Source organism: Tenebrio molitor, chromosome 4, assembly GCF_963966145.1.
Source record: "Tenebrio molitor chromosome 4, icTenMoli1.1, whole genome shotgun sequence".
NCBI classification, from domain to species: Eukaryota; Metazoa; Arthropoda; class Insecta; order Coleoptera; family Tenebrionidae; genus Tenebrio; species Tenebrio molitor.
This window is the reverse complement of record NC_091049.1, coordinates 26,448,391-26,465,290: the sequence shown is the minus strand read 5'-3', so window position 1 is coordinate 26,465,290 and position 16,900 is coordinate 26,448,391. Positions and strand designations below refer to the sequence as shown.

At 37.0% G+C, this 16,900-nt stretch overlaps 1 protein-coding gene across 3 annotated transcripts in view; it reads left to right on the top strand.

The window, feature by feature from the left end:
* Positions 1-16,900, top strand: part of Mhcl (Myosin heavy chain-like) — a 99,531-nt gene that overhangs the window by 53,668 nt on the left and 28,963 nt on the right. For all 3 annotated transcript variants that reach the window (XM_069043817.1, XM_069043818.1, XM_069043819.1), the window contains 4 exons: positions 5,749-6,415; positions 6,471-7,338; positions 7,393-7,561; positions 7,822-8,202. In XM_069043817.1, the coding sequence (XP_068899918.1) occupies positions 5,749-6,415; positions 6,471-7,338; positions 7,393-7,561; positions 7,822-8,202 (2,085 nt within the window). The remainder of the gene's footprint in view (positions 1-5,748; positions 6,416-6,470; positions 7,339-7,392; positions 7,562-7,821; positions 8,203-16,900) is intronic.

Below are 16,900 nucleotides of genomic sequence, written 5' to 3'. Positions count from 1 at the left end.
AAAATTGAGAAAAAATTCCAAATATACAGGGTGTGTAAGAATTCCACCGACAAACTTTCAGGGCTGATTCAATGATCAAAACTAGTCATAAAACTCTAAATACATATGGGATAAAAAATGCTTTGCGAGATAATCGACAAAATACGTAAATTGTACATTCCACCCGATAGATTTTGTTGCTGGTAAATCTTTTTAGTTGATTATCTCGCAAACTAAGCGTTTTTGACCCCATAAGTATTAAGAGTTTTATGCTTATTTTTGATCATAGAATCAGCCCTGAAAGTTTGTCGATGGAATTCTGACATTTTATAAAACATGATATACAGGGTGTATTTTTAAAATGTGCCGAAATTTTACCTACGAGGTTGTAGGACAACATAGAAAACTAAAAGCAATTTAAAAAAATTGTAGCTCAAAAAATAAATGTCATTTTATTTTTTGACATAGAATTTTTGAGATATTTTTTCCGAGTCCTACATGAAGCCAGTAGCTTGTGGTTAAAATATCTGCACAACTTTCAATAACACCCTGTATTTTAAAGCTCATGTTGAAATCTACCCGAGTTGTGTTTAATGAAACACCCTGCATATTCGTGTTTTTGAATGTGGGTGTATATTTTTATTTTTAAACTCTGGTAAAGGTTCTGTTTTAAACTCTGACAATGACACTACAAAACTGTTTTTGAAATTTCATGAAACACCATGTAGGTATGTTGCAATTTTTGAAGAATGGTCAATATTTCAAGTACAATAAAGTTATTTTCGCAGTTTTTAAAAGCTTTAAAATTTTAATGGAACACCATGTACATTTGTACATATTTTTAAAACATGAAAACATATTCAAAGCACATACTATAAGGCTGTTTTTACAGTTTTCTGACCATTTAAAATTTCAATGAAACCCTCTGTATAATATGTTTATTTTTTAATTATTGAAGGAGGTTGTTATTACAGAATATCAGAGCAGTTTTAAAAATATTTAACAGTTTAAATTTAATACAGCACCTTGAATAGTCTCTTCTTTAAAAATAGAGGAGAGTTCGGGTGGGATAAAACTGTTTTTGTAACATTAGAGCACTGAAAATTTTGATGAATCACCGTGTATATTTTTGTTTTCAAAATGTGGAACGAGATTCTTAGTAATACCGTAAAGCACTTTCAAAAAATACAACAATGGAGCTAAATTTGTAGTTTTTTCACTACTTAAAATTTTACTCAAACACCGTGTATACAGTGAGCGGCAAAAGTATGGAATAAATTGCTTAAAAATTAAACAAAATTTTTTTCAAAATAATCTTTGGACAGGTCAATTTTAGTTTATAAAAATACATATTGTAGTATCAAAGAAAATTCCAAGCTGTCATTTGTTTTCGAGTTATGACGTCATCGATAGTTTTTTTAAATGGAAATCCCCTATTTTTTTCTTGATTCTGATAGCCCTTTTAATTGTCAAAATGACAGTATAAAAATTTTGTTATCTTACATAAGGAAATTTTTGAGAAAAAAAATAATAAAGTTGGAAAAATTAAATTTTATAAAGAACAAAAACAAGTCAAAAAATCAAGTAGGTAAATCAAACAGTCAAATGTTACTGTCAATTTCATTCGTATGTGTTATTTGTTTTACAAAACGTTTTCGAAAATGACTCATTTATCAGAAACACAACGTTTAGAAATTTAAATTTTGATTGGGTGCGTGGATAAAACTAGATAAAACTAAAACAGGGGGAATTTCTTCATAAACTTGCTTATTGTCAACAAGCTGGAGGATGGCAATTCGAACATTCATTCCATAATTTTAAGTACTTACTAACACAGTTTTTGACTTGTTTTTGTTTGTTATAAAATTTATTTTTTCCAACTTTATTTTTTTTTTTCTCAAAAATTTCCTTATGTAAGATAACAAAATTTTTATACTGGCGTTTAGACAATTAAAAGGCCTATCAGAATCAAGAACAAAAATAGGGGGTTTCTATTTAAAAAAACTATCGATGACGTTATAACTCGAAAACAAATGACTGCTTGGAATTTTATTTTGTATTAAAATATGTATTTTTATAAACTAAAATTGACCTGTTCAAAGATTTTTTTGAAAAAAAATTTGTTTAATTTCTAATGAATTTATTCCATACTTTTGCCGCTCACTGTATTTTTATTTTTAAAATACGGAAAGTGATTTTTTATGTTTTATGAAACACGCTACACATTGTTATTTTTGTAATTTAAGAGAGATTTCAAAATATGTATGTTGTAATGATATTTTTCAAATTTTTAATGACTTAAACTTTATCAACCACTCTGTATGTTTGTATTACGAAGAAAACTTGAAATGAAGTGAATAATAAACATATTTTTACGGTTCTTTGATGATTTAAAATATTAATGAAACACTCGCTATATTAGTATTTTCCAACTATAGCAAAATTTTGGAATTACACACTACAAGTGCAGTTTTTCAAATACTTCACAGGTGAAATTTTATACGTCACTCCATTTTTGAAATGAGATTTTAGGTGGAATTACTTGATAATTTGAAATTTTAATGAAATACCAGGTATATTTTTAATTTAAAAAATTTGGGAGATCTTCCATAGCACTTTTTTCGAAATCTTGCTTTTATGAGCCACTCTCTATATTTTCATTTATGCGATGTTCAGAAGATTTTCAAGTCCGATGAAGCTATTTTCGCAGGTTTTGAACGATTTAAAATTTTACTGACACTCTGTATGTTTCAAAATGCATATCACAAATTTGACGTCTTAAAATTTATGAAACACGCTGTGTATTCCCATATTTGTACTTTGGAGAGAAAATTTGAGGACCATTTAATAGTTTAGTGAAATATTCTGTCTATTTTCCTTTTTTTTTTTAAATTTTAAGCACATGCGATTAAACTCTTTCTTTATTTTCTTTGACAACTTTACTTCGAGATGAAAAACTCTCAAAGCAACAACAAGTTATAAATCTATTTTTTTTTTACTCATATTTATTTTCTACAAGTTTTTTGTATTACATATTTTGTTTTGATTTTTTTTTATAATCTTAGCTGAGAAGAAACGAAGTAATTTATTGGACTGCACCTAAATTATGGCCAAATCGGTGTTAAAAAAGCGGTTTAGGTATTTCGGACCGCTTCGAAGTGACAAATTCTTACTGCGGAACTATTTTCTTGTTTTATGGATGGCAGTGCCAAGTAAAAATATTTTTGTGGGTTGAAAAACCAAATTTGTGATTTTTACTTTCAAAAATATCATTTTTCTTTTAGAATCTCTGACATTAAAAATATCAGTAAAGTTGGCGTTGAGGAGTCGATTGTGAACGCACCACTCGTCAGTCTGCAGAGTAAAAACACAAACAACGCAAAAAGTGAGGTTAGCTTTAAACAGCTGATCCGTGATCTGTTAACCGTGGTGCGTTCACAATCGACTCTTCAACGCCTACTTTGAGAATAAATTTAACTGAACACCCGATATGATTGTAAGCTTATTAGAGATATATTAAAAAAACAGTTCAAAGCACTAATAAATCAAATTTAACATTTATGTACTTGAAAAAAAAAGTAGAAGTGGGAGAAACCAGATTGAGTGTGACGTTATTTTTTTACCAGAAGGAAAAAATTTTTTAATTGATTTCTTACAAACCCGAACACGTAACTGGAAATGTTTATACGTTCCGTTACGTTACAAAGAAAGTTTTAAATAAATTATGCAGAACGTTGTTTGCAAAAGTAACGGTAACCAGATGGCGCTACAGTAAAAGGTAAAAATCAAAAGGAAAAGAATAGGTTTTTATTTGTCAAGACCAAACACCAGATGGTGACACTAAAAAAGGAAAACGAATCGCTTTTTATTACTTCACAGTTATTAATTTAGAATGACGAATAGTTCTGAAAAAGATAAAATGACATGAACAATTATTATCATGATGAATAGTTATTTATGGTATAAGTGGGTTATTTAAGATATTACCCACGAGAGGTATTTGTAACCTACGAGGGCTTGCCCGAGTAGGTTATTACCTCGAGTGGGTAGTACTTAATAACCCACGTATGCCATACAACGTTTTATCCAATATTCCACAATTTTTAGATAATGACATTATTGATGAAATTCTGCTCCCGATGGGTTATGAACGTTAATAACCCACGGTGCTAATGGCAACGTGGGTTATGTATGTTATAACCCACGGTGCAAATGGCAACGTGGGTTAAAACAACAGACTAGTTATAGCCCAGTTTACTCAATTAAAACTAACTAGTAAAACACGATATTACTATTGAATGTTGGATAAAATAATTAATCGATGAAAAACCCGATCCACTAAAAATCATGCGATTATAGCAAATATAAATACAAAAAAATCTTGCATATTCAACATGGTAAAATAAGAGATCTAGACAAAATTTATATTTGCAAAAATCAAAAATATTTGAACGAACTCCTCCCGGTTTATTTGATTACCGACGATTTTCAACAGATGTTGTATAAATTAACAGTTTGCATTAATTTCTCAAACTAATTTGAACATGTAACATGATGTTTTCGTGGTTTTGTCTAACGGATCTCGTCTACTTTTTACCATTTATGTTGTTATTTTGCTAATTCTGCCAAAAATGATCATCGCAGAGTCATTCCAAAGATCCCGAAAGATAGCAACATCAGATCCACCCATTATGTAACGTGAGCTTTTTATTCAGTTATTTTAATCACGTTCCATTTAGAGTTTAAATATTTACGTCGTAAAGATAATGATCAAAAAGGCCCAAACAAAAGGCGACACTTTTGCCATGTCATTTTAAACCTAGCGACACGCGAACGTAAAGTTTCCGAGAGTCGAAGTGTTTTAAAAAAAAATTCTTTTCATCTTATCGAAAGAAATAATAATGGTCGGAGTTAATTGCAAACGGGCATGGCTTGCATGCAAGTTTTCCGATAAAAACGCAACATGCATATTTACAACTTTCAGTTTGTTACGTGTTTGCGGCTCGTTTCTAACGAATCAAGAAAACAAGAAGACAATACCGCAATAACATTTATTTTTTGCGCGGTGCATGTTTTCCAATTTAAAATCCAATGATCTGTCCATCTGACAGTTGCTCAGCGTTCTTTGTTTCTTTTTTAAAAGCGGTACCACATGTGTAAAATTGCCCGGTGGTGCATTCGTATGTTTGCATGTTCCGGATAAACTCCGGAACTGCTGAACCGATTTCCAAAATTCTTCCAGTGTTGGATAGATTGGTCCTTTAGGAGTGACACGATATACATGGTGTTATTGAAAGTTGGACAGATATTTTAACCACGAGCTTCTGGCTTCATATAGAACTCGGAAAAATATCTTAAAAATTCTATGTCAAAAAATAAAATAAAATGACATTTATTTTTTGAGCTACAATTTTTTTTAATTGCTTTTAGTCTTCTACGTTATCAAACAACCTCGTAGGTAAAATTTCGGCACATTTTAAAAATACACCCTGTATATCATATTTTATAAAACGTACACCAATGCGATTTCCTTGTTTTAAAGCATATTTCCTATAGGTTGCTTCGCATTGGCGTACATTTTATAAAACATGATATACAGGGTGTAGGTATTTTTAAAATGTGCCAAAATTTTACCTACGAGGTTCTAAGACAACGTAGAAAACTAAAAAAAATAATTGTTTGGTAAATGTCAATTGCACGAGGACATTTTTATGAAAAACAAGATTTCTCATCTGACGTAAATTTAGACTTTTCTTCTTTTGTTTGCAGGTCGTGGCGCTGTTCAAAGGCTGCAAGAGCGAAGACATGCCCCCTCACATCTACTCCATGGCCCAATCCTGCTACCACGGGATGTTGTCTTCGCGGCGCGACCAATCCCTAGTCTTCCTCGGCCGTTCCGGTTCCGGAAAAACAACGAATTTCCGCCACTGCATCCAGTACTTGGTGACCGCAGCGGGCTGCGTCAACAAAATCCTGACCGTGGAAAAGTTGAGCGCTCTCTGGACGGTCCTGGAGAGTTTCGGCAACTGCAGGACCGTGATGAACACGAATGCGACTCGCTTCACGCAGATATTCAGTCTGGATTTTGACCAAAGCGGCGTCATCGCCTCCGCCAGCATCCAGATATTGCTGTTGGAGAAGTCCAGGATCGCCCGACGAGTCGAGGGGGAAACCACTTTCCACATCATGCAGAGATTGTTGAGCGGAGTGGAAGGCGGGCTGAGGAAAGAACTGTTCTTGGACAACTTGTCCGGGAACGAGAACAACGCCTTCGTGAACTTGCTGCAAAAGCACGAAGAGAAGCAGAGGGCGCAAGGTGATTTCGTCAAAGTGTGCGCCGCCTTGAGCGTGTTGGGGGTGAGCGAGAGCGAGCAGAAGTTGATCTTCGCCGTGTTAGCCGCAATCTACCATTTGGGAAGCGCCGGAGCTGTGAAAGGTGAGTTTGGTGTCGGGACCGTCGGAACCGAGTCGAATGTAATGTTGTGGTGCAGCCGGGACTTCCAACAACCGCTACCAGTTCGCCAACCCCCAAGCCGCCCAGCGCGCCGCCACCCTCCTGGGCACCACCGTCGAGGAACTGTCGCGCGTCATCTTCGGCCTGTCCAGCGGCGGCATGGTCACTCCTAGCGCGCCCCGCGCGCCGTTCCGCACGCCGTCTCCGATTGAGAAAGGTCTGGAACGGGAGGCGGTGGGGGCGGAGGCGATCGAAGGCATGGCCACGGGGCTCTACTCCGAAGCGTTCAACTGCATCGCCTCCTTGATCAACCGCTCGATCTCGGCGTCGTCGCACACCGTCTGCAGCGTCCTCCTCGTCGACACCCCCGGGTTCCAGAATCCAGCCACTTGCGGCCGGCAAGCCGGCGCCACTTTCGAGGACCTCTGCCACAACTACCTCCAAGAGCGGCTGCAACTGTTGTACCACCACACGAATCTGGTCGCGCCGAAAGATCGCTACCTCCAGGAGAACGTCGAGGTCGTCCACGACGACAACGAAAACGAGAACTTGATCAATCCCATGCCGCTGGTCAACCTGCTGGACAAGACGGCGCAGAACAGCGTCGTCAGGACGTCTCAGACGGACCTGCACGAGGGCGACAGGCGCGGACTGCTGTGGCTGCTCGACGAGGAAGCGATCTACCCGGGGTCGACCGACGACTCGTTCTTGGAGAGGTTGTTCACGCATTACGGCGACAGGGACCACCAGCTCTTGCTGAGGAAGGCTCCGGGGAACAACCAGTTCATTCTGCAGCATCTGCAAGGGACCAATCCTGTTCTGTACACTGCCAAAGGGTGGCTCAAGCACAGCAGGGAGAACCCGATCGCGAGGGCGGCGATCGCGGTCTTGCAAGAGAGTTGCAAGTAAGTGGTCGGTGATCGATTGCCGTGCTTGGTAATTGACCCCATGACTTCCAGGGAAGATTTGAGCAAGTTGTTCGTGACCGCGAGGGGACTGGGAGCGTCCAGCTTTAGCGGGTCCTTGGTGGGCATCGAAGGGTCGCAGTCCCTCAGGAGGGCGTCCAGCATCCGAAGGACGTTCACTGCGGGGACGGCCGCCATCAAGCGCAAGAGTATATGCCTTCAGGTATTGTTTTATTTTACGTGTATAAAGAGTTGCATATATTACGTGTGTAGTTGGTTGCATAACCACCTGGTGAATATAATACACGGCAAAATTTTGTCATTAAAAAAATACATGAAAGTAATAAGTACATTTGAATGTGTAAATACCAACATATACTGGGTGTTTAAAAATGATTTGCACTTATTTTAACCAATGAGAAAGGTCATCGCTGTCAAAGGTGTTGATGGATGTTTAATGTGTTGCCTACTTCGCTCTTGCAGACGAAATTCACCGTGGACGGCCTGGTCGAGACCCTCCGACGAACCCGCCTCCGCTTCGTCCACTGCCTCCTACCTCAACACAACGCCGGTTTCTGCGAGGCCTTGGCCGTCAAGACCAGCCTCGGCCAACCCGAAGACGCCCTCATGAACGTACCTTTGTTGCGTTCGCAGGTCCGAGGTGGTCAAATCCTGGACGCCGTCCGCCTCTGCAAACAGGGCTTCCCGAACTTTTTGCCTCTGGGCGAGTTCAGACGCCGGTTTCGCCTCCTGGCCGGAGACGGGAAAATCGCCAGTCCGGTCCTGGACGAGAGGAAGGCCGTCGAGGATATGCTGTTGGCCGTCGACTTGGAACTGTCCAGTTACAGGGTCGGCTTGAGTCAGGTGAGTCGAGTTTTGCGATGAATAGAAAACGAAAAAAGGGATGGGGAGGTTTTTGTGGTGGTTAAAACAAGTCGTAGGGAAAGAATGGCGGTTGTTGCGAGAGTTCAGGAGTTAGATAACAATGATTCTGCATTCAAGAGCAGTATAGCATTCGCAATATAATGTGTAGTGTGTAGAGTATTGTATAAATACTCGAATAAGAATTGTGCTGCAACAAAGACGTTATTAATCTTACTTACGTTTATGACACGGCAATTAGAGTGTTGCAATTGCTTTCTCTAGACAAATTGTCTATCTTGTATGTCAGGGAATTGTTAGCTTTGAATGCTTCGGAAAATTGTATTCGATATAACCATACTAGAGCTTATGGAAAAGTATGTGTCGCCTTTACGACCAAACTAAAATTAATACAGTTGAATTTATCAGCATGGGAGCCAGATTTGTTTGTGGGTTCGTGATAGTTGTGATTACTTTTTCGACAGCAAATAAAACATCTAGATTACCATCGAGCGATGAATCGACAATTATTTAAAAGTTGGGCTGAAAATCAATTACATGAAGTGGATGGTAAAATTGTGATGATTATGGATAACGGTCCATATCATTGAGTGGTTGATAACAAATTGCCAACTTCCAACGCATCAAAAATGAAAATTGCAAGAGTGGGCAACAAATCAGAATATTATCGTGCAAATCAAGAGAAGTGGTGTCGCTTTCGTTGTTTTCCGGCCCGAGCCCGAGGGTCCGAGCCGAACGGCCCGCGTGTCGATTTTAGCGTGTCGCGTGACGATTTGAGCGTGTCGCATAAAACTAATTCACTGCCCGTGTGGTGCGCCTAAAGAAGTTGTCACTTAAAAAATCTATGGAATTTAATGAAACCCTGTTTGCTGCTGCTGTGGTGCATGGCGCGTGAAAAATGTTCACCCAAAATTTTTTGTGACGAGAGATCCTCTGTTGTACTGTCGTTTTGAAGTGAACAGTTTTAGTACAACAGTAGAGTGATTTAAATTACGTATAGGGTGTCCCAGAATGAACCAGCATAATTGTACCTACGAGCTACTGGCTTCATGTAGAACTCGGAAAAAATATTTAAAAAATTCTATCTCAAAAAATAAAATGACATTTAAATTTTGAGGTACGATTTTTTTTATTGCTTTTTGTCTTCTACGTTGTCTCACAGCCACGTAGGTAAAATTTGGGCACATTTAAAAAATACAACCTTATACAGGGTGTCTCAGCTAAGACTTTCGACCCTAATAACTCAGTTATTTTCCAGCGGATTTTTGTGAAATTTAAAATGCAGATATTTTAGACGGTGGAGAATAAAGTCCCATTAATGCAATCACCCAAGTCTTAAAAACGTAATTTTTACATGCCTTTTTAAAATGTTGAATCAATTAAGATTTACATAAAAAATTGATCGTCAATAAAAAATGCTGTAGGGAAAAACTCGTCCTTGAAAGACGTCTGGTTAGCAAGAAAAAAGCAAAAAACTGTGTTAAACGTGGCTGAAAATGCAAAAACGTAGACGCGTATGAAACAAGCGCGCGATTTTGCAGAATTTTGGTCATCCCTTTTCGCAGAAGCGCAGGTGATATATTTGACGTTTTCTTGCTAACCTTACAAACACTTACAAAGAGACAACATTTGAACGTAATTTATTATACTGGATGCTTTAATTTTTCCATAAAGTACTAAAAGGGATATTTTAGCAAGGTAATTTAGTTAACGTACGCTTCCTGTGTCTTCAAATAAATTGACGACTCTCTTAACCTTACATTTTGTAAAGCCTACATTTGGATAGTGTTCCACGAGAAAACGAACTGTGTCATTGAAGTTCTTACGACACTCCCCATAGGCCAATTTTTTTTCCTTTTTCAACAATATTGAAATTTCTGCCGCTGTAGTCTACTTTTAGAGTATTTTCAATAAATTTTCACAATTTGACGTTTCTAATAAAGCGCGCCCGATTTTGACAGACTTTAAAGAGTGTACAAAATGTTGCTTGGCAATTAATCATCAATTGTTTCAAAAGGTAACTGCTCAAATACCTTTAAATTTTACATTAAATTTTTAACGACAAAATCTAATCTTTTCGTTGAATCAGACAAGTGATTTACTTAATTGTTTGTGTAGACCCCTAGTTTTTAATGTTTAACAATCTAATAATAATCGCGCATAATTTTCGATAAATTTCATAAAAATCCGTTGGCAAATAACCGAGATATTAGGCTCGAAAGTCTTAGCTGAGACACTCTGTTTTATTTTATAAAATGTACGCCAATGCGAAGTAACCTCTAGGAAATATGCTTTAAAACAAGAAAACCGCATTGATGTACATTTTATAAAATATACAGGGTGTCCCAAAAGTGGCTTACAAACTACTTACTACCTTATCGAGGATGCTTAAATGTACATGAAGAAAATATGGAAAACATGTTTCCGACAAAAAAATCAATTATTTTTAAATTATTATTATTATTAACGATAATACAATGTAAAGATATATTCATACATCATTACCTTGCAATGTTACCGTAGAGGCTTTAAAATAATTTTTTCGATTTCCAAAGCTTCTAAATTTTCTATTATGCAGGATTAGATATTGGTAGTGAGTGATTTTGTACTTTGTGATAATATGTACGATTAGACGTAGCTGTCATGTCAACTTCATACATATATTTCAAAATAATTGACCTGTTAAGTGCCACTTTCAAAGACCGCCAAATCAGAAAATAAGTCCAATAGAATTTTTTTAACATTTTTCTGGCGTTTACGGTAATCTCTTCTACACCGTAGTGCACCGTTAGTACGCCATTTTTGGGATACCCTGTATACAAAGGTGTATTTTTAAAATGTGCCGAAATTTTACCTACGAGGTTGTGGGACAACGTAGAAGACTAAAAGCAATTGTACCTCAAAAATTAAATGTCATTTTATTTTTTGATGTAGATTTTTTTTAATTTTCTGATTTTTATATCAAGCGAGTAGCTCGCGGTCAAAATTAATCTGGTTCATTCTGGGACACCTGTATATGAACATGCCAGAGAAGTATAAATCACCGTGACACTTTTTATTACCTTTGTAACAAAGTAATTTTTAAAGCTTGAAGGCGCAACTTTACACCATTCATTAAACAGTTTTATTATCTTTATTTTGGTTGGAAAGTGGGTGACCAAGAAAAGAGTTGGATCCCTCATATACAACATTTGTTAGCTTTCTTACTTGATGGGCAAATGGTCCTCGTGATGTCTTTTTCAGTTCGAATGGTTTAGGGAGAGTCAAAAGATCACACAACACATTATTATTAGTTCTGTATGACAAGCACAACATAAATTAATCTGATGAACCTTCTGCGGTGGGTCCAATCCCTCACAGTGAAGATATACTGTGCTAGAAGCTTCAGGAAAAATTATTGTTAGCGATGATGACTCATATACTAATGCCGTCAGTCAAGAAGAAGAAAAAGATAGCATTCACACTGATCGTAATTTTGAAGCAGGCATTTCGTCGCGTGAGCCTCATTTATTGACACAAGAAGACTTTAATGACTTGATGCGTGATTTAAATTTGTTGAAATAGCAGACGAAGATTGAGACTGAAATCTTCTCCACTGAGATACAAAAGTATGCTACATTTGACATCGTCAGAAAGAATTTAAAACAACTTTTTCGCAAGAAGGGAATTTAGAATATTGTAATGAAGGTGGTGGATCATGAGCTCGATACAAAAGAGTGGCGTTTGTTTAGTGACTCTTCTTTAGTTAGCTTAAAAGCTGTACTAATTCGTAGGGAAATAAATTTCCTTCCGGACCAGTAGCTCACGCGACTTACACGAAAAATATAAACCTACTTGGCGAAAAGATCCAGTGTGAAAAATATTTATGGAAAACTTGTGGAAACTTAAAAATCATTGCTCTTTTGGTTGGATTACAAACTAGGATATCCAAAATTTTGTTGTTTTCTGCGCGAATGGAATAGCTGAGACAGAAAAGTCAATTAAGTAAAAAAGATTGGCCGAAATGTGTGTCACACTTACTCCAGAAAAGAAAAATATCTGGAACTCTGTTGGCACATTAAACCGTGCCTTGTGAAAAATTTTGTTGAGCAATGAATCTAAACAGCGGTGGATTTTTAATAAAAAAAATCCCTAGTGTTGGGACGCTAAAGTGAAAACGGAAATGTTTGTCGATCCTCAAACGAGAGAACTGATGAGGAACGAAACGGTCGGGCAGAAGTTGAACCCATGCGAATAAGTTGCTTGGCAATCGTTTAAACGTGTTAGTAAAACTTTTAAGAAAATCCAAGGCAGAACACTGTCGCGGGACTGCGTGAAATACTGAACTAATGCAAAACTTTGTGATGCAATGTGTCCCTTAAAATACATCACCTGGATTCCCACTTGGATTTGTCTCTTGAGAACTTGGGACTGTCGGCGGCTAACATTTCTCCAATTTGGATGTTGAAAATTTCGAAAGAGTGAAAATAAATCTCTATTAATTCGATTGATACTTTGGCAAGCGCATGGACAAATACATACGACAAATTAGACATAATTTTTGTTTCAAAAAATATTGTATAAACTTCGATTCAGCACATTCGCGCAAATGGAGCACTCGCTCCTTCGTCGCTCGTGCCTCAAATAATGCGCTCATCCGTGAAAAATGTCTTCTCGCACTCGGTTTGTAAATTATTTTTCGTGCCTCCGGCCAGAATTTGGTAAATTACAGATCTCGAAATCGTCCAGAAACACATGCATTGCCGGCATAGTCCGGCTAAAGGTAGGGATTTCGAGATGTCATCGGTTTCGGTTGGCATTTGTTATCAGAATTCTATCAAACGTCAATGTTTGTTCTGTGGATGGCTCGTTAAAAATGTTTTTCTATTTATAACAACGTACAAACTACAAAGAAGCAATATTTAACTAAAATTAATTAATTAAAATTACGTTTCGAGCCACTTCTTGAATATGGGCTGGTGTATTTATTACAACAAATGTTTCAGGAAAATGTCAAAAACAAAACAAATTAATTAAATTGTCAGGAAACAAGAGCGATGTTGATTTTAAAATTTAAATGTTTAAATGTAAGTGTTGCCAACACAAAAAAAGTCCCTAATACCAATTATTAAAACAAGTGCTTTAACTTTCATTTAACAAAAATCCGCAGAAGTCGGCATGAAAAATTTTGTGTATCACACGTCCAGAAACTGTTTTGCGAGCATTCGTACTTACAATACTCGTCTATCGACTCGTACTGCAAACCGTACTCATGCTCGCAAACGTGCAGTTTCTGGCCTTGTGATACAAATAACTAATTATTGAGCGAATCTATCAAACCTTTCCAGAGATACAAATTATTTTCGAATTTTCAGATTTTTTATTTTCACCTTTTATTTACACTTTTAGAGCTAATCTTTCTGCTGCTGGTCAGTCACATATTCTTCTTTTTCCTGCGTGTTAGTAGGCAACTTGCCTGTTCTTTCTTCGATTCTGAACCTCTTATTTAGATATCGTCACACCGCCTCTTTCTTCTGTTGATCTTCTTCCACTTGGTGATTGTTTCTCGCGAGTTTTACCATTCTGTTGTCTGTCATTCTTTCTGTATTCTTTTTTCATCCTTTTTTTCATCCTCTAATCCACTCATTTGTATTATGTACCTTACATGTTTTTCTAATACCTTCACTCCTTGCTCTATCTCTCAACGTCTGGTTTGTTATCTTCATTAATATTTTAACTGTTTCCAATATTCTTCAGGATATCTTTGTCACCGGCCTTGTTTCAGCTGTGCAGGTCAATAATGGTCTGACTACGCTCTTGTAAATTCAGCCATTGTTATCTATTGATAAGTGTTTCTTTCCATATACAGGGTATTTCACGAGTGATAATGGCCCCGACGGAATTGAAAATGCAACCCACAATACATTTCCAAAGTTAACGTGGACATTGTTTTTTGATTTAAAGAACATAAAACATGGTTAGTTAGCTGTGTAGTTTAGTAAATTTTGACATAAACATTATTTGCTTGGTTAAATTAAATTGTAAAAAAAAACCGAAAAGTTTTTGGGAAAATGTTTATTGTCTGTCGTATTTTAACTTTTTCGTAAATGTCAGTTGTGACAAATAAAATTATTGGAAGCAAAGCCATCATGGATTCGTAATTTCATTTGAAAACAATACAATATTTAAAATATCCACGTTACTAGCTAAAGTATGATTTAAGATTTAAGTAAAAATCACACAGGCAAAATGAAAATAATTTGACATTGAAGGGTCAAATCAGCGTCGCGTTTCTCATGGAAATTTCCCTAAAGAATTTCGTCAGCTCGATGGAGATGTTCCATCATTTCTCGTGACCACCGGCCCTAGAAACTTTCACACCAGCGCACCCTCATCCGAAAGAGTGCGTTGACTTTGACTTTCACCCGAGATGATGGAAATGTGTGTCGGTCGTTTTGTTGTCGGATCGCACCGGTAAAGGTGCAGGCCACTTGTCCCGCTGACGAGGAAAGGTTGGCAATTTTAAACCGGTCTGACCTCTATTCCGGCGGCCGAAGATGCGAACCGCGATTAACATACAATGTGGGTTTCGCGGATGCATCTGTACCGTTAAAAAATGCCATTTTGTTTGGTCCTCTTCGGCCCGTTAAGCGATGATCGATGATCGAAAAAAGAAAAAAAAACCTACACGATTCGAATCGACGATAATTTTTTTTTGGTCGACGTGCGTATTGGAATAATCAGACGAGATTGGTGCACGTCGCTTGCGGTTAGACGGTGAGGCATTCTGCGGTCGCCAGCACGGGTGATAGCCCCCTTGACGTGGCTCGACCTTGTCCGAACAGTTGAGAGTTTCGGTGGGTGAAGAGGAAACGTTGTCGGGTAATGAAAGACAACAATACAAATTCCGGCGGTCCGAAGGAATTCAATTTTTTTGTCACGGAATGAAGAAAAAAACTTTGGATTTCAACGAAAACTCCATTTTTAGTAATCATGATCATAGGGCGTCTAAATAATCTAAGAATCTGATCGAGAGTGCTTTGACAACATCCTAAAGTCTTTCTTCACGATCATCAAACCGTGACTTTGTGCTCTTTATCTGGGAAAAATCGTTTGCATCAAGGTGTTTTTTTAAGATTTGGGAATCGGTGGAGACAAATCGGGCCAATAAGGTGGATGTGACAACAAATTCTACTTCAATTCAGTTATTTTTGCCACGGAATGGACACATCATGCGTTAGAATGATGTCAAATGATTTTTTATTTGCTAACATTGATCTTTTCATCAATTAGTCCCTTCCCAAAATATTGTTATAGTACCTTTTGGAAGATAGTCTTTCAACAATTTATCGTTTGGACCCCAGAATATTCAAACCATCGGTTGTTCTGCAGATAGTACTAATCTTGTCTTCTTTGATGAACAAAAATCCACCATTCTTCCATTGTTTTACTTGCTCTTTTGTTTTTGGCGTACAGTAATGGATTCAAGTTCCATCAGTGGTTACAGATCTACACAGAGAACCACCATTCTTCTTCTTACAGTGTTCCAAATAGCCACGAAAAATTTGCATTTGAACGTCTTTGTGATCTATTATCTTCTAGATGGTTTATTTTAATGGACATAATCTTAATCAAATTTTGACTTAAAGATCAATAGGTTTCCAAGCATTCTTCAACTCCATCGAGTGCTTAATTTAAATTCTTGGCAACTTTTCTCACACGTTTTGGATCTGATTTTAATCGAGAAGCTTTGAAGGCGAAGACATCGCATCTATTCTTTTGTTTCTGCACCAATTTGAACACAACAGAAGACAATTTCTTTCTAGATCTATCTAGAGTCCTAAAGCTTCACGTAAAAACTGAAATTAAATTTTTTTGACCATTATTGATTCTCTTGAACTTATTGCTACAGTTCCAATGACTTTCAATTTGCCGAAAATTTTAGTTACCAAGAAGATCGTTTACATTTTGGATAGATGCGAATTTGTTCATTTGATGTGCTGGTTCGCTGAAGTTTGACAAACCAAACATTTTTACGAAAAAGAAAATATTTCGGACGATTTGTTGGAAATTGCGGGACGAGGCAAAACCGAGTAAAGCAACAACTATGAGTCCGAAATATTGTTTTCGTCCATGTATCATAAATTATTTTTTAATCGACTGCAATGAAAACAATCGTAAACATTTTCATTCCGTTGTCAAAGTGACAGTTGATCCATAATAATTTTGAAAAAATGCTGTCTGTTAAAAATTTCAGTGTTGCCAGAGTGTTAGTGGCAACTTAACTGTTGGCGTTTGTCGAACGTTATTCATTGGTTAACAACATAGCGGACGAAAAATATTTTTCGGCCTAGGACGAAAAATAATGCTTTGACGAAAATATGACGTTTTCGTCCAGATATTCAAACCGAAAAACACTATGTTATGGTACAATCGACTAAAAATGCAGTTTGGTTGGCGTCGAAGCTCTATGCATTGTGTATCTGTTTTTCTTTGCAACTGTGCCAAATTTCTCATTTCGTTGGTTATTGTTCTGCCACGATCTACCGTTAGATAAGAAATTAAAAAAAGTAGATTCGCAATTATCTTCTTTCGAGTAAAAATCATATAAAACATAGTTTTCACGGTAAAAAAGGACTAAATTAGGAACAATAAAATTTGGTAATAATATTCCACGGATGATCGATCAAATATAAAAAGA